The following is a 23116-nucleotide window of genomic DNA, read 5'->3' on the forward strand; positions in this document are numbered from 1 at the left end:
AAAAAAAAAGGAGGTAAAAGACCTGACAGCTCCTGTAGATATTGGATTAATAAACAAACAGCCATTTCATCAGGATTTCAGCTGCATCAGAGCAGGTCTGTCAGATGTTCAGTTCACCATCCTTTTGTAAACTTCTGTCATAATGCTAAACTGTTAGCCGCTAACTGTTGCTGCGTCTTCTGCTTCAAACATTTGCGATCTCTAGTTCACGTGTTTGTGTGTACATGGTGCGGAGGGGGGACATGTGGGGGTGAGGGCATGGATCTATTATAATAAACGGGTGAGGGAGGTGCAGGTGCAGCGCCGGTCTTCTTCTACAGTCTGCTAGTGTGGCGTACATGGTGGCGTACATGGTGGCGTACATGGTGGCGTATATGGTGGCGCTTATTGGTAATGCATCGGAGCCGGACCAGCAAAACAGGAGTAGCTTTAAAGGGGCTAGATGCAAGTTCGCTATTTTATACTCACTACTGCCACCTCAGGTTATATGTGTAACTGCACCTTCTATTTAAGCATGACGGCACTTTGGACCGAATTAACACCTTTTTGAGTGACAGTGCAGGATTTGAGAGGCAGTTGTGGTGAACAGGTCTGAGCTACACATTAGGACATGGCTGGAACATGTAGGGGGAGGAAAATACAGAATTTTAACATTTTTAAACTCTGTATAGTCCCTTTAAGCAAAAGCAAATATCATTTACCACCACTTTGAGCTGAGACGACGAAGTAACTTTCTTCAGAGCTGTACGGGACACACCAAACATAAAACTTAATGTCTTAATTTCTTTCCCTTTTTGTGCAGTACTAAAATACCTTTTAACTTTACCCTGCCCCAGTCTGTAGACGTTTCTGTACAAATCCCATGAATGCTTCTAAACCATTCAACCATGATAAAGTACATTAAAATTACTATACTATGGGTTATTATTAGCCTGAGTTTGAGGAAAGGGTGCTTTGATCTATCCTTCTATAATAGGTGCTTTCACACTTGTTGGTTTGAAGATTCTGTTCTCCTGTTAAGTTTGGTTATGAAGCACTGGCACATCAGGGTTCACTAAAAGGGGACCAAAAACTGCAGGAGTGTGACCCCACTAGGGGCAGTACAAATACAGGTGTTTCATCTCTTGCTTCATGTCTGATGAAGGGCTGATCTGACGCATGAAATGTCACTCTAGGCAAGGCAACTTTATTTATACTGCACATTTCATTCACAAGGCAACTCAATGTGCCTGACTTTAGTGGTGCAAGAATTATTAAAAGAAATTGGTAGCATCGAAACTGTGCAACTCTTTTACCCTTTTTTGTGAATACAGCCTAAGTAAAAGGGTTGAAACATAATATCAGATCGGATCACAGTACTGTATAACAAGTACCAAGTATCAAGTTTATCAAGTTCATCAAGTATCGCAATACTATCAATGCTTTCAATACTTGTATTTGGAGGCATTTTTTTGCAGTTACACAGCACTTCAATAAAATGGCATTTGGTTTATAAACTTTGGACACATGACTTCTTATCCATTTTAAGGAAAACATATTACTTATCATAATTACTTACTGTATCGCAAGTAATGATGAGTAATGATGAACCATACGACCACTGACAGTGAGTAAATAACGTTGCTCGGCCTTTTGGTCTTTCTGGGTAAATATGTGTGAGAATAATGCCCTGTGTGTGCATCAGTCTTGCTTTTATCGCTAAATGACTGTGTATTGTGTGGAATGGACAGGACACAAACACAGCAAATTACACAAGGACTGACCTAAGTGCCTGCTTTGAAAGAATTGGCTTTACAATAAAAACATCTCACACGTCAAGTACTTACACTGATATTTGAACAGCCTCTTGAAAAGTCCTATACATTTATCAATGGGGTAAACGCATTTCTGTAATGTCCAGTAACACTGTGGATAAAGACTGAAGTTTAAGTCTAAGCTCTTAGGCCCATCAGGATTGTGTATAAATTCCCGGGACGTCTGCACTAAAGACTCGTTAGAGTAGCACCGTGGACATGACCTTTTAGCCCCCATCCTAGCTAAAAGGGACAGGGGTGAGCTGCTCTTCTGCCCTGAAAACTCCACACGTCACCATCCGCCAGTCGGGCCCGTCAAACCCAAAAACCCCTCCCTCGTTTCCTTCAGAGGCACAAGAACACAAAGCGCTGGTTCAAATGAATGGCCTAAATGGCTGCAGTGGCCCAGACCGGCTCAAAGCTCCTCATTGTGTCCCCATGGTCACCGCGGGCTCGCACTACTCGACTGCGTTTGAGAGGCCATTTGGCAGGGCTCTGTTCTCATCCAAGCAACGCAACAACAAGCATCTCCACTGGTTTTGAGGAGCGGGTTGTTACCGACTTCAGGCCTTCGGGACAGAAGCAAAGAAGGTATAACACTGAAACTGCCCTTCTTAAAATCCCCAACAACCTCCTCCTCTCTGCTGACTCAGGCTCACTATCCATCCTCCTTCTGCTTGATCTCAGAGCAGCCTTCGACACCATCTCACACTCCATCCTCCTGGACAGACTTTCCTCCATCGACATCACAAGCCCTCCCCTCTCCTGGTTCCACTCCTACCAATCAGACCAGTTCCCCCAGTTCAAGTCTTTCACCTCACATCCCTCCCTCATCACTTCAGGTGTTCCTCGTTGTTCTGTCCTTGGCCCCATGCTGTTTTCAATTTATCTCCTCCCCTTGGTTACATTTTCAGACAGCACCCTCTCCTTTACTTCACATATCAACATCAGCTCCTCAGCCACTCCACTTTCACCTCAAAAACATCCACCGTCTCCGTCCTTCTATTACTCCTCACTCCACTGCCGTCCTTGTCCACAGTCTCTATCGACTATCGCAACTCTCTCCTGTTTTGTCTCCCTCGAAAAACTCTCCATAAACTCCAACTGGCTCAAAACTCAGCCACCCGCATCATCACACACACACACTCCTTGAACCGCATCACTCCAAATGGGCGTGGGCAACTCACTTTTGTGAATGAGCCCCACTCCTGGACTCCACCCATTGCGGGCTTCGTGATCGTATAGTGCATTATTTAAACACTTTTTTACCAATAATAAATAACAGTGACATTACATTTGTCTTATCAATAGATAAAATAGATGGGCTACAGATGCATGAACAGCAAACTTTAGCCCAAACTAATAAACATACAGCTGCAAAGCTCAAGCAAAAGATATTCTATGAACTTAAAGCAGCAGAGGAATTCAGTAAAATACAGGGATCTCTCTCCTCATGACTTACTGGGACAATGTTTGTATTTTATTTTTTGTTTAGAAGGTTATTTTGAACCCACTGCACCAAGGCAGGCACATAGCCCTAAACGTGCACTGCGACGAAGCCTCTTGGCATAGACACCAGGCTAGTAATGAAGTAATAATAAATGCTAGGGCTGGGACTGGCACTTTTGGTCCAATACGTATCACGATACTCAGGGGCCGATCCCATATATATATTGCGATACAGTAAGTATTTATGATAAGGGACTTGCATGTCTTGTATATCTTGTATGTCTCGTCTCTGTTTGTCTTATCTTTGTCTTGTCTTTAGTCTGGGGTTATCGTTCTGTGAAATGTTACGTGCTTTTTGCATTGTTTTGTTATTTTTGTTTTGTTTTATTCAATGTCTACTGTGACTGTGTCTGTGGTGAATGAATGAATAAAAAAAATAAAAATGAAAAAAAGTCATTATGATAAGTAATATGTCATGTATCGTAAAATTTTATAATAACGTCTAATAACTGCTTTAGGACCAGTTTTGAACCTTTAACCATTTTGAAGTTATCATATGCACGGAACTGATTTATTTATGTTTTTATTTATTTTTTATTTATTTTTTAATTTCTATTTTTTATTATTTTTGACAGACATTATACAAATCAATGACAGCACTATGAGCGTTCAAAACACAATATACTAATTTCACATTTACAAAGGCGTCCTTTAACTTAAAACATTTAGTCCACCATCAATGTCCTAACAAATATCAAAATTGGTCTCGCCCCCTTTTTTTTATATGTATATATATCTATATATATACAGAACAATAAACAAAACACAAACCCATAAACAAATAAAAATAAAACTTAACAAAAATTGGTAGCGTTACACAGGTGCACAAACCGTGAACCATCTCTCAAATAAAGTCTGATCTTAATGGTTTAATAAACCCCAACCATCCTTTCCATATTCTATCAAACGTTTCTGTTTCCAAATGCAAAGCGTATGTCAACTTCTCCATTACGTAAATATCATGCATCACATCATTTCTTTTCTTGGCACATCTGTTTTTATCCATTTTCTTGTAACACCCTTTTTTCCTGCTAATAACATAATATTTAACATTTTAAAGTTCTCATTTTTTTGATTTGACTCAATTTTACCCAAATAAAAAGTTTCAAAAGTAAAAGGAAGATTTGTCTTAAGCACTTTTTCCAAACAGTTTTTAAGCTCTGTCCAATAGTTTCTTATCAAAGGGCAACCCCAAAAAATGTGAACGTGATTTGCCACTGCCTCACCACACTGTCTCCAACAGCTTGTATCACGATATTTTGTCTGAGCTGGAGTCCTGAAAAATCTCACTACATTTACACTACGTTTTTCCAACCATGCTCTCTCCACCTTAAGGAAGGAATGGGATTTATACTGTCCCATTCCTCCTCTGTCAGATTAATATTGGCTTCAAATTCCCATTTCCTTTTAATATATTCAGTATTACGGAACTGATTTCTAATACGATCAATACACTATGGTAAATATATGATCACAACAATCTGTTCTCAGTGGTTTCATTCACAGTAGTCTAACACTGTACTTTTTAGAGGTCATAGTTCATGGTCATCAGGACGAGTATGTGGGGTCGGGCCACTCGAAGATTTAAATGAAACCACAACATGCCATCAGAGCATTTTCACCGTTTTCAAAGCATTCGGGTCAAGATTCAGCAAGACGTCAAAATCGGAGAGAGAGATATTGATCCAGTGTTTTTGGACTGTGTAGGAAGGCTGTCGAGTCCTTCTTTCTAACCAGTGATATGAATTGACCATTAGCCTTTTCGGCGCATCACGGTCATTCTTTTGAATGACACATGCGGCAGATTATGAGCAGTGGGGGCTCAGAGTGATTGGATTTGTCTCGTCGGCGTGAGGAATGTGGCCCAGGTGTCGTGAGCTGCCAGTGATGCGGCGCTGAATGGACACAGGGACGAGGCTGAGCAGCTGCCGTCTCTGAAGGGGGTGGGCTCCGGTTCAGGGCATAACCAACATTTGTGAGCACAGCAAATAGACACATCAGTCACATTTGTAAAAAAAGGGACTGCACCTGATGTGAACCAGGAGACCTTGAATGGACGTATGGGCCAAACGGCTGGATAAGCTGTAATAAAAAGGTCCGTACACACCTCTGTTATTTGAGCCCACAATGTAATCTGCCAATATGTGTCATGCAAACAACTTGCCCACTTTGCAAATGTCAGAGACGGTTTGAATTGCTTTGGTTTTGCATCTGTCAAGTCCCCGGCTTTCCAATGTGGCTTTAACACTGGTGCTTCTATTTCAATCCACTCTCATGCCAAGGCTGGAATAACATTTACATTCAACACCCAAAAGGAACCCATTTTCAGCAAAAGACATGTGAGATTTTGGCTTGTAAAGTTGACTTAACAAGCAGGCAGAATGTAGATCTATAATTACAGTAATGGTAGGTTTATTTTGCACTCATTCTGTTATCACTGAGACCAAACAGTGTGTTTTACAATGTTACCAACAGTCATTCATATCGCCTACACCTTCGTATAACAGCATAACAGATGGTGAGTCCTATTCCATCTCTCAATTAGTCACAAACGAGTCACTTAAGCAACAATGAACAAACCAATTCTCCACATTAACCTTAGAAGGCGTGTAAAAGTCATGATCCAAGTCTGAGCCAAGACCAAAACATGAAACAAATTCAAACATAGCATGGTCGGGATGACAGGAGAAGGGTCAAGCCTTGGTACCAAGACCATGCCCCCCTATGGCCATTGAGTCTGTCACACAACACAATGCAGTGAAGCAAGGGTTTAGACGTGATTTCTTAGTCAAGTGAAGGCATCTAGCACCGAAACGTGAGAATAAACCGGCATTTAAAGGAACAAAAGCCGATACACAAGCTAGAGGAAAAACAAAGACAAGGATGTGAGCCTGTGCAATGCTGCATGCACTGCTAACTCCTGTACCACATCCTGTGTTAGCAGAGAATAAGCTAGTGTCTCTCATTGTGGCGTGTGCTCTAGTTCATGTGCACAATGGGAAGTCAGAGAAATTAAAAGTATTGATTTAGTACGAGCCGGTGAGCCCAGACAACTCAGCTAGCTCAAGCATCTCCCTCCCTTCCCTTACCTTCAGATAGCTCCAGGTCCAACTCCGCCAATTGGTCCTTAACCTCTTTTGGCAGGGCGGACAAATCCACGCCGCGGTCCGCCATGGCTGAGCCGATAGACGCGACTCCCGTCCGGGTCAGAAGACGCGGGGCTGTTGATGAATTATGTGTGAAAACAAAAAATAAAAACGCCCTCCCTCAAGACACAAAACAGGCATCAGAGTGGGAGAGACAGTCCATCCGCACGGCTGGCCCCTCCGCCATAATGGGAAAACTCACAGAGCCGACGGTGTGGTCACGTGACTGCACTCACCTCTCCAGCAACAGCTCGACTGCAGCTCCCCCTGTCGGCGATGGAGCGGAAACACACCTCAGCTCAACAATGTAAACTCATATAAACGTAAATTAGAAACTTTGACAAGATGGTTCCATCCCCTGGATATAGCAAGCAAATATGTAGCGTATTATGGAAACAATACAACGGCTAACTGGCTTTCTATGATCCATTTTGCAGTCATAATTAAAGGTTTACTTGTTTGAAATAAAGGTTTACATTTTTATGTGGAAACTTTACTCTTAGCTATTATTATTGTTTTTATTACTATTACTATTATGCAGTATTATGTATACAAGTAGATAGCTCATTTGAGTTTGTTATTAGTTGTACTTTCTTCCATTTAACATAGGCTACCATCTTAAAAGAAATTAAAAAAAAAGTTTAATTCAATAATAAGATAACTTAATGAAAACCTTTCCATTAAAGTGCTTATGACAGGTTTTAATGCTTTTAAAAAATATGACTTATTTAGATGGATAACATCTGTTTAGCAATAACTATAATTTTATTTTTAGTGAAGAAGCAATTGATGAAGAAATGTTGGGCAGAAAAGTTATTTTTATTTAACTTTTAAGCTATTGACAGGAAGTAACATAGATAAAGGTAAATTTCCATAGCCTCCGTTCCCATTGACTAGATGGTTGCAAAGCAACAGTTTAAAAGCGAGGTGAACTGTTTAGCTATTAGCTTTATTAGCTTTAGTTACTAACTCTGTTTTAGCTAAAATTATGTCTAATGTGTCATATGCACTTGAAGACAGAGTTGATAAACTGTTAAACTGGCCAGGAGCCCCGGCAATGTCCTGGGCTGCCCCCTGGACTCTGTGGAGGAGGTGAGGGACAGGAGGGTAGCCAAGCTCACCTCTATCATGGACAACACCTTCCACCCACTGCACGGGACTGTAGAGGAGCTGAGCAGCTCCTTCAGTGACAGACCCTCAGTGCAAGGAGCGCTACCACAGGTCCTTCATCCCCAGCACTGTCAGACTGTACCACCCGACTGTAAAATAAATCATGGGCAAAAACCTCTGCATCAGCGTCCCCTGCACTATGACAGTAAACCTGCACCGCCAGTGTTGACTTTGATATTAGTATTTTTTATTTTATTTTTTCTTTTGTTTTATTTATATGTATATATACTTTTGCCGATTAAAGCCGTCTATTCATCGTATATAACATACCTCCAGTTACTATATACTATAACTGGATTGCACATTTCCTGCTTATTTTTGCACCCCCGAGTGTTTCTTGAAAGCTGACAACAGAATTTCTCCACTGTGAGATCAATAAAGTCTTATCTTATGCAACATTACCCATGAATCAGTCGGCACACAGAAGAAACACAAATATAACGTTTTATTATGTAGTTTGTTTAAAACTGCAGCACTGTAAATGTTCATATTAATCCACTTGGACATGCATCAAAAGTAAATATATTCATATAGTACAGATATGTACAAGGACATTTAAGTCGTCAGTCCATCAGGGAGTGTGAAAAAACACGCTACACAGAGCTGCACTTTTCTCTTTTCATAATATTCTAGTTCAAATATGCCAAAATGTAAGGACTGGCCAATTAAAATAAGTTAGACAGGGACAGTCTAAAAGCATCACTGTTAGATGTTAGAAAATACACCAAAAAGTGTTCCTTAGAGAAAACAAATTAACCATTCACAAGGGCTGTGTAGCAAACTGAAAACTCAGTGTCAAACAAGATAAGAAGGTGCCAGAGACACTTACATTTAATATGTCTCAAATGTTCATTTTATATCCTCTTTACGGGACAGCAGGCCAAATATAGCGCCAACTTCCAAATACGTACAACAAAAACATTGGGCTCACTACAGTTTGAAGGTTACTTTATAAAGTTAATAAGCAAATTCCCATTCGTGTATAGAGATCACATACAAGATACAGAGGTAAATACAGACAGACATGTATAAAGGATAGACCAAGCAAACATATTTCATTAGTGCATCATGACATGCCCTTTTTATGGACAGATGTTTATCACATTTACACAATTTACCAGACAAACAAGCAACAGCTGATGGGAATAAAACCGTAAAACCAATTTTTTTAATAACAGGAAGAATGTAAAATTGGTTGCAAGCAGGGCGTCTTTCTGGGTTTCTCCACCAGATGACAGAAGTGTTGTGTAGCTTGTATTTTAAGGCTCAACAGCCGTAGTAAAACAGATTACCCCAGGCACAAATGGACTTTTAAGGCAGTGCGATTTGACATTGTGCCATCACTCTAACCTCTGAATCACAACTTAAACAGTCACGTTTGCACTCCCTGCTTTCTTATATGCACAAGGCAGTCTCTGGAGGACTCGGGTGTATGGCTTTGGTAAGTGCAGACCAACGTGGGGTTTAACACAAATGGCCAGAATTTACAACATCATCCTTTAAAATGTAATAAACGTCAAATTGGGTCTTGGCCAATATGGGAAAAGATTTTTGAAAACATCTTAAATTAACCATTTTGAAGCCAAGAAAGTTCAGGAAAACAGCTAAAATTTAAACAAACAAAAACACAAATTTAAAGAAGTGTGTAAAGTTTCTATGTAAGGATGTGCCTAGCATAGCTGCACCTTTTTCATCATTGATAACCAACATACGAGAGGTTACATGCCATAAGCCTATTCTAAGGTGTTTAGTCAGAAAACTGCTATGTGCACATGCGGTGGATTGTGTTGAACAGATGTGGGGTAATAGTTTTAATTCTTATTGAGAAATCTATCTGGACATCATCATCTCTAAACAAAGGCACATAGGAAAGCCCCATTAATTGATTGCTTGGTGTTATTTGATCATAAATGTTATTAGTCCACACATATAACGTAGTAATGGCAGTATACTCAGAACAATGTAGTTCAGCGAAGAATCGTTTCAATAGAGGTTGAAGACAAAGGGTGAAGGGGACAAAATTAAAGGTTGGAGTCCAGCCCCTGTAGTCTATGGCAGAGTCAACAGGCGCTCTCTTAAAGTGTCAGTCCGTTACCAGAAGGCTGCTGCTGAGCGGGCCACAGTGGACCGAGCCCACATGGGATAGAGAGAGTAGGGGTCAGGGACCGGTTTTGAAGAGGTTTCATAGCAGTCCTCTGCTCTCCGTGTCCCGTGAGTAGAAACAGTGCTCATCATCTGGCAGCAGACTGGGACTGCGCAGCCATTATAATGTGAGAGGCTGCACTGTCACGCTGCTGCTGCCCCATTCCTGCTAACACTGACATGGCCATTGCCTCAGCCGCCGCTCTGGAGCTCAGGCCGTTGTGGGCTCCTGAGCTGGAGCTGTGGGAGCTGTGGGAGCTGTGGGAGCTGTGCTGGATCACCGGAGCAGGAGATCCCGTCTGCTCAGAGCTGTCCTTCAGGCTCTCCTCAGCTGCTACAACCAAGAAAAATACAAACTGAAAATATACAATAAATGCACATAAAGAGGTAATGGAATAAAACAAGTACCTAAATAGGCCGCTTTCTTTTGAAGTGTGGTCACAGGGCAGTCCTTGTGGGCGAGCAACAACTGCTTTAAATGAGCCACTTCATTCCTCAGCAGGGACACTTCATTCTGGAAAAGAAAAGGAAGAATTAAGCAAATAATACCCATGCATGTTGCTCTTTTCCAGTCCAGACATTTAAAAAAATTCACCTTGTATTCCCACACAGCCTCCGAGTCTGCAATACTTTCACAATTATGACAAAATGTGCGGAAAACATGTAATTGGCTTGATTTGGTTAATGTGTAGCTCAAATACAGAACTTCTATACCAATTTGTATACCTCATTTTCTTACTAAAAATAATAATAATAATAATAATCTTTTTAATTATGAGAAAATAAACTATGCTATGGCAAATTTCTTTGCATACTTAAACCTATTAATATATGTATTTATTTCTTTTGTAACCAAAAGTCAGTCTCTCATAATCTCTCCGTGCGGCCCTTCGTGCTGTGCTCAGAGACCAAGGCATGTCGCTCTTCTCTCGCACTTGACTTGTAAATAAAACTAAGTTATGAAAGGAGAGGCCAACAACGTATTTCGGATCGTTTTTGAGTAAAACATCTTTGTTTGTTTATTGGTTTATTTGGTAGGGACAGTGCATGTTAGCGAACACAACACCATCTGACCTAATTACTGTAAACTACTGACATGTGTTTCCCCCAAACATGTAAATGCGGCGTTTATAAGCTCCATAAACGCAGTTTTAAGCACAATTGTAATTCAAAATTGAGAAGATCTCCGTAAATATGACCAATCAACACAAAACAAAAGTGTTGTGATGCTGACCATCCACTCTGCAAGCTTAATGGACCCACATCTGTGTAAAGTCTTTGTGAAAATTAAAACAATGAGCAGATCTCTACATGAGGCTGGGGGGGACAACTTGGCCATCCTGAAATATTGTTGAGGACATGTCCCTATGGTCCCCAAGCAAACTTACGCCCATGATTTTCTGAGTTAGTTTGAAAACTACTTCGGTAAGACTTCAGAGCTGATGGCTCCTTGTACAGACAAACATTCTGCCCACTCACCGACAGAGACACGTTCAAAGAGCAGAGCTCCTCTGCTTTCTTCTCCAGAGAGTTGACCCACAGTTTGCGTTTCTGTCTGCAGCGCGATGCTGCTGCGCGGTTTCTCTCAAGGAAGCGCTGCCTTCGCTCGTCTGGGTCATCGTCAGCTGTCCGCCGCCGCCGCCCCCCAGTGGGCTGAGCGGGAGACACCTGAGGAAACAGAGCAGGGCACAGAGAGAAAGGGGCTTGAAGTGAGTGCGGGGGAGGGAATAAAAGGGTTGAGTCACAGTTTGGGAGAGTACCTGTGGTTGTGCTGGGGAGGGAGCGTCTGGATGCTGGACCAGCAGCTGGCTCTGCTCTGCCCTCTGAGGCACCATAGGACTGCTGCCCATGGCCATCACCCCAAAACTGTGTCCTGAAGGGCTCTGCTGGGACAGTGCAGCCTTCAGACGCTAAAAAAACAGAAGAAAAAAAAGTAAATACTGGCAAACAGTTATGTGCACCACAAGAAACAGAAGACAGACAGTTTTGGTTTCACAACACAGTAGAGGTGTTTGATATTGACAAAATATGAATATCTCCATTTTTTTTTTCTTTATCTCAATATCGATATTCAGACAAGATTTTGGCGTTTGTTCAAAGACGTGAGCAATCTTGCAAAGGAGGTCTTGGATTATTGCTTCAACCTGTGATGGGAACATTTACTGTAGAAGGAGCGACATACAGTAGACCAGGTAAGACCTTGTGGTTGTAATTCAATCAGGAGCGCTACGTAGCCTATCCTGTTGTTGCAGAAACTTTGTGATTTGTGTAGAAAAAGATAATACAGTCAAATGAACACCGGCTGTGTTAAATTTGCTAAATAGAATTCTTTAAAAGTTTACAGTGTGCATTATTTATTGTCTTTTTTATCTTGCATCAGCTCTGTTTGGAGGTTGATTTTACAATTTATGAAATTCTTGTTATTCCAATTTTGCATGTCATCCAAACAACAGTTTGGATATTATCGTGTAAATGATATATCGGCCACCCCACAGCCCACCAGACTTTTCCACTAAGAAAAAGGACACTAGCTGAAGTGAAGTTATTCCCACAATAACAAGGGTCCTTATTTATACAGTATCTTGCTTACGCCTTACGTAGTAACCTGTCTGCGTCATATGTGGGATTTTTAAAACTCCTACTTGGCTTTGGAACTTTGCTTATCTCCACGGCAGCTCTGACCGCAGCGTACACTCCACGCAAAGGCTGAAGTCGAGGGGGAAAAGCGACACACGCAGAGAGACAGATGAGGAAATGTTTGATTCAATTTCTGTCATTTTAAATCCTATACAGAAAATACCATGAAAGGAATATTCACACTTCCTAATTTGAGCAGGAAGTGAGCAGGAAGTGAGCAGGAAGTGGACAGGACGTTGAAGGATGTTTTGATTTACATATTTCATTGATTTCATTGGTTTTATAAATCCAGATGGGTGTGTGCTCTCGCCAAGCAAAGAATCTACCCAGGCTTTTAAAAATGAGACCCCAGATTGTTTCAGTGATCGTAAACCTAGAGCAAAAGTTAAAGCCTAATATGAATGTAATCAATCCCTTTTGTACAAAGTAAACTTTACAGCTTATGCAAGCTGTGCACAGCAGAAACACATGAAGTAGACTGTGGTAACACAATGAGGCTGGCTTTGCTTCCAGGTTTTATCAGAAATGCTGAAGCAGTCCCTCAGTGCTGCTTACAGCACTGTATCAGAGATTAAGTATGAATGTGTTGTCACTGTGTTAAGGGTTAAATAAACAGTAAGTTACTGCAATACAAAGTCATATGATAAGTGAAAATGTGAGCCGAAGGCTGGAGGGAGACATGGGAGACAAAAGAAAAAGATAAAGAGATAAAAAATATAGGACTAATCTGTGACTGACCATCTTTGCCTCAGAGTGGATGCTGTAGCCAGAGGGGGAGTTTGAGCCACTGCTGCTGCCCCCTAGAGGAGGCCCAGGAATCCCAGGAATGTTGGGCACCATACACATGGGCCGCGCAAGCTAAGAGGCAGAAGACAACAAAAGCCTTATGACAACTATACATCTTTGAGCAGCTGAACTGAAATTCATTATGTGAATGTCTTACATTAATAACAGAGGGAATAGGCACAGGTCCAGGCAGTACGGGCACAGCTTGGCCAGTGGGCAACATCATCATGGGGTAGTGGCTGGTGGGAGACCTACATAGAAAAACATGTAATTGTTTTATTAATACATCACAGTATTCTTTTTTTTCACTAGTCATATTTATTTCATTTTTCATTTCAAACCAACGGTCCTGAGAATTCGATAAGAAGCTGCTGGCCAACGTTAAACAGTGCTGCCATGATCCAGAGCTGGACACGGACAACATTCATTTCATCCATGGTTTAAAACACACAAACTGTCACACAAAGCTAAGCTGAGAAAACAGAGCTTAAACAATTCGGTTAGAATAATTTAGCCCATAGCTTATCACTGATGCTTTACATTGCATTATTAATTTACTCCAAACTCCACACCAACCCCACACACACACACACGCACAAACTTCGGCTTGTTCACAGACATAGTGAAAATAAAATTGGCGAGAAAATTATGTGACATTTTTTGTTCCAAATAAAACAAATAAACAGAAATTACATGCAGTCGAGACAATCTCCACCGTCACCGAGGCCCATCACGCACACGGATTTAAACTTTTCTCTCTCACCGACAGCTTGTTTACATCAGTCATTGGATTTACTTTACAAGGAAGATGATCCCACAGTACAAAGCATACAGAGGAGGCCAAGGAGGAGAGCGAGACAAATGGAGAAGGGTAGAGAAGAGAGGATGCTAATCTACGCAATGTTTCTGGAGGTGCAGGTAACAATAGTGCTGTCCAAAATATCGCGTTATTAAAGGGGGGGGTATTATGCAAAATCGACTTTTTCAAGCTTTACATCATGTTATTATGTCATTCCCTCATTAAAAACATGCCTGAAGTGTTGCCTTGGCACATTCACATATTTTTGAGTAATCTGTAAAAACTCTGATGGCAGCCATTTTAGGGATAGGTTTGCCTGAGTCCTCCTAGGAACGCCCCCACCTCCTGGAGACGCCTCCGACCTTTCGTCACCAGCCGAGTAACCAATCACTGCTCCTCAGCAGAACCCCCTCCCCACTGATGCCACAGACAGCGTGTGGAGGGGGCATGTCGGACAGGGTCAGAGGTTCTTAAAGAGACAGAGGCCTATTTCAAGACATTCACTACAGCCATTTTGAGAGAGCAATTTTATACAAGGCAGTTATTCTAATTTACTGCATTTACAGACCAACAGAAGGTTTCGTCATCATTGTAGTGTGATATAGACTGGTGCTGTGTGATTGAAAAAAGCATAATACCCCCTCTTTAACGAAAATCAATTTTAACAGCGTCAATTTTTTTATCACGCAATTAATTTGTCTCAATATTCCGACCTACAAAGCCGCGTATGAGCCCAATGTATGAGCCGCTCTGCTGCACCTCCGTGAACCTGGCCCCTCATCATGTTCAAATAATTTGTCAATCGTTTGTGTACAAATTTACATTTTAAGGGTGAGCGCGTCGTGGACGACGACGTGAGAGTTTACAGGAGAAATAGCACATTGGTTTGTTTTCCTTCTGCTCCATTGATGACAGCTTTGAAATCGCTTATGGACTCATCAGGAGAAGGGGGAGACACCTTCCCGAAGCTTTACTTTTACCACGTCATGGACAACTTTTTTTGTCAAATAAAACAAAAGTTTGAGCAGCCTTTACCTGACGCACTATTCAGGTTAAAGCGAGAACGAAGCTGTCGCCTCGTTTGGTTAGCTCTGTCTTTCTTCTTGCTACTGCATTATTTTCATCACATGTGCCTGTCACGTACAGTATGTGCCTGGGCAATGCTGTTGTTGTGCTCTTATTTGGAGCAGAAAGGCTCTTCTCTCTAAACTCGAGAAAACAAAACATGCTAATGATACGTTTACCCAATAAAACTGGACATTCAACAAAACATCGCCTACACTGAGCGGCATTTATGGATAAGAATGAACTTTATGTTCATTAAGGAAAAAATAAAATAAATGTGCTTTCTAACCCGACTTGCCCGCACCCCCGCATAAATTAAAATGTGCGCTTAATTTGCGATTAATCATGAGTTCATGACATTCATGCAATAAATCGCGATTAAATATTTTAATCACTGGACACACTCCTTAAAAAATAAGTTAAAACCTAGGAAATGTAAATAAGTCACTATATTGTAAATTAATCTAGAAAATAAGCTGCGAAACCTGCTATACATGTGAGCCTACATTATTACATGACGGATTTGGACGTGGACTTAATGTACTTGATGTGAGTGTCGACTTGACGTCAACTATCTTGACAAATAAGTCAAAAATCAGTAGTCGTTAATGCCCTACCTTAAGCCAAATATTGCTATGTGACCTTTCTGTATCCAAGGCTAATCTACAGACACTCACACTTTTTGTGTGTGTGTTTTTTCCATTTACAGGTCCGATGCACAGCCTGCGTGTAGGAATATCCGGCTCTGCTTACCCAAGAGTTCGATTCGAAGGCGGTGCCTGTGTGATGACGGAGGTGGGGGAGGGCATGGTGGGGTGCAGGGCGTCAAAACCTAGGTGCAGAGGTAGAGAACCAGGACGCACAATGGTCGGGGTGGGCGCTGAACTCCTGGGAGGTATGTCCTTGTGAGAAATCAGAGGTCACAAATTATTGTTAATACCCTTGTAATGTGAATTAATGGTTGAGTAACATCTTCAAGTTAAAGCATCTATTTAAGGTTGTGCTTGGAAACTTTTAAGTGTTGATGCAATGACTAAAAAGCCTTGAGCAATGACAGTGTTATACTAGTGTTACACTATTTGAAACTAAACTAAAACTAGCAAAAAAGGTATAAACTTACCTTAGGTTTAGCTCGCGACTCTCTCTGATTGTCTGGCTTTGGAGAGATGGACCGAGGGCTGCAGGACGGTGATGAGTCCACCTCCACAGGCAGCTCTTTCTTCACCTTTACATCTGACGCCGTCTGCAAAGTCATGTCCAACATACCAGAGTTAGAAGAAATAATAATATTTTTGTATTTTATTTCTATGTGACATTGTTGTGAAGCACTTTGGTTGACTATAGTTGTTTTAAATGTGCTATACAAATAAACTTGAATTGAACTGAAGTAAGTGTATAATATTTCATAGGGCAAGGTTTGCACAATATGAAGCATTGTCAAGTTAAAAAGGGAAGTGGGCATTATAACTTTTACACGCGAAATGACTACAACAATGCATAAACTGATTTTTGCAACCAGTACATGTGTGGGCATATACTGTATATATATACTGTTATGTCTGCTTATTTTTTTAGAAGGTTTGTCGTGGCATAGCTCCGCCCCAGTACAAACAGACTGCTGATGTAAAGCGACACCAATCTGTTTACTCAGGTTGATTTACAACAAACAACAAGACACAGCCCTGAATATTGTGGACAACATCAACCGAACTTACAGAGTTCTTGGCTTTCTTCTCATCTTCATCCTGCTCGAAGGAAGTGGCCAGCTCATTGAACAGCCCGACCTCCTCACAGTTCTTTAGGAAGCGGGTGGGCGTAGGCGTCTGGTCTGGCAAATGGGAAAGACGAGTCAGATGATGATGGCGACAACTGTTCAAAGTATACGTTTTTACACTTTCATCACACTTCTCATCGAATATAGAAGCTCATGTGTGCGTCTTCTGCTTTTCTGAGGATTGTGGTAAGGCCAATGACATGCCGTCTGTAAAAATACGCACCCGGACGAGGGAAGGAAAGATGGGGAGTAACAAACCTGCAATGATGACAGAGTCGGTACGGGCCGGTCCAAACTTTAGTGTCATCTCGTGTTTGTGTTTGTGCACAGCCAAATGGTCCTCATTTGTGAATCTCTGAAACAAAATCAATAGAAAAACATATTAAAGAGGCATTGTTTTTTTCCGCATGGCTGATTTTTTTTTGTTTTGTTTTGTTGCTCCACACGAAAAACAAAACTGGAACTGTGTGTTGCCTCATTCATACGTGTTTGAGAAATCCATTATATTTACTTTATATAAGAGTATAATTCATAGCCTGTCGATACGGAGCCGTGGTTCTTCTCTGAAGACTTTGTCTGAATTTTCAGCACTCCAATTGCCCCCACTTAACACAAGCCATGTCTTGCTTGTAACTAGCAGCTGTTGTTTGTAGCTTTGTTTGAAATGATTCACTTCTCTCCTACAGCATTAGTTTAGGCCTCACTTACATTAACCCATTTTTCACACAAATTTCTACTGCTGGGATAAAATATCACAATTGGACTTGGATCGTAATACTTTGTGCTACAATACCAAGGACCGATACTTAATCAAGTATCGCAATACTTTCAATACTAGTGTTTGGAGGTATTTTTTATTCACTCCATTGTTATCCAGTAACATTTACACAGCACTTTGAACTTTTTGTGTTAATGCACCTTCCAGTCTCAGCACTGACTTGGTTGATAAACTTTGGACACATGACTGTTTTATGAATGTTTTACACATTTTATGGTAAACATATTACTTATAATTACTTCGGATCGGCCTTTGAGTATCGTGATACGTATCGGATCGTGACAAAACTGGATCGTCCCAGCCCTACGAACTACTATTATTTTTCAGCCGTTACCGGATAAGACAGAACAGGGTGAAAAGGTGGAGGGTAAGAGAGTGGAGAGACATTCAGCAAATTGTCAGAGCTAGTGACAAAGCGATGTCATAACCCATATATCCTCTTGCAACTACCACTGATAATCTCCATGATATGTAAGCAGTCTTTCCTGTCCATTATGTGACAGAGAGCGGTGGTGTACAGTTCTCTTGTCTTAAAGGCTTTGTGTAGAGTCTGTAGACAGATCACAGCCCGAGGGCACCACCTCAAATTACTACGCATACATCATAATTACTACTGAGGGCTTGACACTGCTCAGCAGCACATGTAGAAACAAAAACAAGGAATGAAATTATTGGAGACAGTTTGACAACCACGAAGTTGATGGTGTAGGTAAGGTAATATCACAGAAGAACTTTACAAGGTCTCTTTGTATTACCGAATGTGCAATGTTTGAAATGAATGTCAAAGGAGGCCTGGAGGTAAATCAGGACAGAGAAACTTTGCGGTAATGGTGATGAATACTCCTTTGTAAATAATGTATCAGGCATAACAGTGTGACCACTGACAGGGGTGACGAAAGGAAAACCTCCTCATGCTACGTAGTCCTGATAGATTTGATAAATATTACGACAGAGGATATTTCTGCAAGAGCAGCAAGATTTATTTGCAAACGAATTGAAATTGCAACATTTTTTACTGCTTTTATTTCAGTTAATTTCCTGGCAATACAAGAAGCAAAAAGAATCACTATCCAAAAGTGTGTTTTATTTTTAGACAGTGGGGGCCACCATAGTCTGCTGTAGTTAAACCTCTACAAACATCATAAAACCCGGCAGGTTTAGAAACTCACATTTCTGTTTTCTCTCAAATATTAATACTCATGTACAATGCTTAAATGTGCTCAGAAATAACAATTTTGCCGATAAATTAACAAAAATACAGTATCAACAAAAAGACACTTTAATATAACTAACAGCATTTACTTTCTGTTTTTGACTTTATACCACACTGAGTGATGATTACTGATAATTAATCATCTCCCTGATTAAAATCCATTATTTCTTTGGAGAAGTGCAGAGTTGAATGAGTCAAAGTGGTAGGAGGAACATGCTGGCAGTGGCAGCAGCCTATTCACCATTCCTGCAGACTATTTTGGGGGTGCCTGCGTTGCTGTTGTGCGTTCTGTCGTGAGAGAGCGCAGTGGAAACAGTCAAGTGTCGGGGCGAGTATTTATAGCAGCGACAGGCAGCATCACCAATACAACTGCATGTCACATCTGTGCCTTTTCTTCTTCAAAGTTTGTGCACAGGAGTCTGGGCTGAGCGATTTGGGAAAAGTTTTAAAATTCTGAATGCGATTTTAGTTTTGTTCACATCAAGATTTTGAACACATCGAAGAGCATTAACCTTTGAGAAAACGGACATGAACTGCTAAACCTATGACACTATTTACGACAGTGCTACAGTTAATTTAGAACAATTGTAAGCAGCTTATTTGTTCATTAAATTGTGTCATATTAAGGTTTAAGAAAAAACAAGGCTAAAATGGAGCAAAAGGAAAATAATGACCTAAAATGAACTTCAAATGCATATTTTGAAACAGCATTTTTGTGTGTAGCCAAACCTCGCTGATAGAAAGACCTCAGTGATTTCACAGCATATTGAATTTGAGGTTTATAACAATATGGATATTTTGTCATTATTATTTGGCAATTGCAGCCTTACAATACAAGAATAAAATGCATCTCAGAACTTCCGTTTGTTGAAGTCTGAACAACAAGATTAGTTTTAAACATTATAAGATCAAAGGAAGACAGGATTTATTTTTATTGTTATTGCAGAGGACTTTATATAGCTTAAATAAGTGAAGTTTTGTGATTTGATCATTGCAACCATTCAAGTTACGATTCCGATACCTCCTGCAGCCTTGGAGGAAACTATCTCCAGCTAATCCCTGCGCACGGCGTACGGGCAGCAGGGATTATCCTGTCCCACCGTGAATCCTGGACATCTCGGCATGGGACAGTCCTGTTGCTGGCCGAGTGAAGGGGAATATCACACAGCTGCCAGAGTCTCACCACACTATGATCCCGGACATGTTTATACAACACTCGACACTCAAACATTGCCACTGACGGGGAGTTTGTCTGCTATCAACTGTCACTTGGTCCTGAAAAGCTCTCACTGCTCTCACTGTCAACAACATGTGCAAAAATGTCACAAACAACATACAGAGGATTTCGTCAGGAAAAAGGAAAGAAAGTAGATGTTCTGTACAGATCACTTAATATTCTGTCCCTACTTTGATCTAATAGAGTATAAATCCTGCAAAACATCTACCGGCATGTTCTGAAATATATGTTTCTTGTATTGTTTTGACAGTTTGCATCTCAGACTTTTCTCAAATGTTATTGCTCCAAGACATGTCTAATAAAAACAGCGGCAGCCACAGCAGAAGAATGGGAGACAACACCAAGACAAAAAGCTAACAATCTCGCTAACACTGCGGTCGAGACACTAAGATGTTGAAAAAGTTACAGTAGTTTGTTGGTGTCGATTGACGAGCTCAAGAAAGAATAAATCCTCACAAAACAGATCTACTACTCTGCCAGATGGTGATTTACCGTAAGTGGCTTGTTCTCCGGTGATTTATTTCAAGATCATGCGGCGGTTTAAGTGAGAGAATGAGATGCAGGAGCCGGGATGTGATCAGTAGAAAGTCAGTGAATCACAAATGTCTAAACCACATAAACACTTCTCTGTTTAAACTCGGGCAGGTCGTCCAGCTTCGTCTCGTGACACTAACCCTAACACAGCAGACGGGCCCTTCCTGTGGAGCCTTTATCACGTCTGATGTAACAATAATGTGGTCTGATTTCAGTCTGGTGCATGTTGCTGGCATGTGTTGTGCTCTCTACAGCTGTGGGCTGAGTCAGAGCGCTGCAGGCCCACGGCAGGTTCAAACAATCCCTGGCTCTGACTCGTCACATGGAGCGCAGTGACTCAGGCTCCAGGAGACAGACGCGTCTCCGGAGACAGTCACTGAGCGAGAGTGGAGCTGTTGCATAAAGCGTCAGCCACAACACGCCGCTGGTGGGGGGCGTGTTTTGGTTCACACACAGTGTTTTAACAGTGGGGCAGCGAGATTAACCACACAATAGAACTGCAATTTACATTTTTTGGATCAAAATTGAAACTGATTATAAAATCCCCTATAAAAATCTGTCTCAACCTGAGCCTACACCAATATAAAATGCAAACGTTAGTTTTTCCCTCTATAAACATGTTCTACGATGCATGCGATTCTTGTATTAGTTTAGCAGTTCATATTTTGGTCTTCTCTCAAATGCTCCAGGACATGTTTAAAATGCGCAAAGACTGAACAGGAATTTGATTCGGAAGCATAAACCTCAAATCCGACAGCAATAGTCAAGACTTGTACGTATTGTTCAGCTCCAGTTAATTCATTACAATTAGTTCAGTGAATTAATCAAAAATAGGCATAATGCATTTAGAGAGTTTTCCAACAACGGGGGAGTGGGGAGTATAGTGGTCCATAAATCAATATAGTCTAATTTCCTACCCATAGAAACGTGCCAGACAATACAATGGCAGAATCTCAGCTGATTTGTTTTAATAACATGAAACCACAGAAACTAGTTATCCTGAGTTATCCAACTCCAAACAAAAAGTTCTTCAAAAGAATATTATGGAACATCTGTGCAAAACAAAGGTCTCAACAGAAACACATGGCTGCATCGTACTCATTATTCATTCTACAATCATGTATATAGTGTAAACCATAACAGTCTTACCTGTGAACATGGGGGAAATTAATTCAAGTGTAATCAATGAGCTACATTTCCAGGTCAGTTAAAAGTATCTGTTGCAGCACTTGTTTGAGGCTGTAAAAAATAACCAGCGTATTGTATTCATAAGCACCTTTTCTTTTGTCGTGTATTTATTTCAAGTGTATCCTCTCACTTCCAGGCCATAAACTCCGTAGCAGTAACAATGGCAGAGATGAAAGGAGGCTTACCTGTCCACAGCCCGGAGCGGTGCACACAAAAGGTCGGTCGTCCCCCATTTTCGCAAAGAGCTTGCAATGTAACTGCGGGAGAGCAGAAGAGGAAAACATAGCTGCTGATTTGTTCCTTAACTCTGTGAATGAAGTGACAAATCCAGAAACGCACAAAAAAAAAAAAGAAGAAAAAAAGAAAACAGATGCTATGGGCTCACGGTGAGGAGCTCGAGCAGGAAGCCGGCTGGAATTTAAAAATAACCCAGAGCCAAGGAGGAAAACAGGCAGGGGCAGCGGGACCAAGTTTCCCTGGTGACACTTCCCTCACACAGGAGGCTTTTGGTCGGGCCAATGAGCGGCAGCTGACGGCAGGACCACAGCCTGTTTTACTTTACTCATAGTCCTGTGCCTGAGCCTCTCCGCTGCTGCTGCGTCTGTCTGTGTGTGTGATCCCCTCCTACTGCCAAGCCACTCCCTCTCCTCCTCACCTTTCGTGCACCTCCCAGCCCCTCACCCCCACCTACCCAGACCTCCCCTTTCTTTAGCAGTGCTCTGATTCAGCAGCAGCCTCTGGCACTTGTTGTACACCTTCTGGAGGAAATAATACCCACAGCTGGTCCAGCGAACATTAAAGACATGTTTTTGGGCCGGTGCAATAGGAATGACAAATGCCACAAGAGTTAACACTTAAAACCAGAGTCGTGTAAGGTCTCAGCTCTACTTTGGATTATTCATTCGCTCCACACTCGGGGATGGTAAGCTTTGATTGTAGCCACAGTTGCCAATCTGCGCCATCAGCCCCTCTGACCACCACCAACCAATCATTCACACAGGCAGTGGGTCAAGTGTTCAGTAAACAGCGACCGCTAGGATTAGACTACTGTTTATGCAGAGTAGTAGAGATGCACCAATCCGATACTGGAAAAAATACAATATCGGGTATCGGCTACAAATATCCGATACTGAACCGGTTTTGGCTCTCAACTCCTTTACCACCTAAATCTAAGTGAATATGGGCATGCTGGAGAACCTGGAGAATTCAAGCGCTGAGTTAGTTTTAACCTCCGCAAATGTATTTTTTGAGCGCTGTGCAAAATGTTGTGCTAGCAATAGCATGCTAAAGCTAGCGGGTGGATGCTAATGCTAACGAAAACTGATTAAGGCTGGGTCAGAAACTA

The 23116-nt window shown here is 41.4% G+C and overlaps 2 protein-coding genes across 4 annotated transcripts in view; both read right to left on the reverse strand.

Moving 5' to 3' along the window:
• Window positions 1-6633, reverse strand: part of dip2ba (disco-interacting protein 2 homolog Ba) — a 53375-nt gene extending 46742 nt beyond the window's left edge. For both annotated transcript variants that reach the window (XM_079558529.1, XM_079558528.1), the window contains exon 1: window positions 6392-6633. In XM_079558529.1, the coding sequence (XP_079414655.1) occupies window positions 6392-6476 (85 nt within the window). In that variant the 5' untranslated portion in view covers window positions 6477-6633. The remainder of the gene's footprint in view (window positions 1-6391) is intronic.
• A 1495-nt stretch (window positions 6634-8128) lies between these two features.
• Window positions 8129-22052, reverse strand: atf7a (activating transcription factor 7a). Of its 2 annotated transcripts, none has more exons than XM_079558531.1 (11): window positions 21957-22052; window positions 17080-17176; window positions 16763-16875; window positions 16168-16290; window positions 15801-15949; window positions 13341-13434; window positions 13136-13255; window positions 11521-11670; window positions 11240-11428; window positions 10169-10274; window positions 8129-10091 (listed from the first exon to the last, which is right to left on the reverse strand). In XM_079558531.1, exons 1-11 carry the CDS (start codon window positions 22002-22004, stop codon window positions 9850-9852), a joined length of 1431 nt encoding a protein of 476 aa, XP_079414657.1. In that variant the 5' UTR covers window positions 22005-22052; the 3' UTR covers window positions 8129-9849. The 2 variants fall into 2 exon arrangements, with proteins under 2 accessions (XP_079414657.1, XP_079414656.1); XM_079558530.1 differs by having other exon boundaries at window positions 8129-10094.
• Between the last annotated feature and the right edge of the window lie 1064 nt (window positions 22053-23116).

The sequence above is a fragment of the Gobius niger genome (genome assembly GCF_951799975.1).
Source record: "Gobius niger genome assembly, chromosome: 6".
Lineage (NCBI taxonomy): Eukaryota > Metazoa > Chordata > Actinopteri > Gobiiformes > Gobiidae > Gobius > Gobius niger.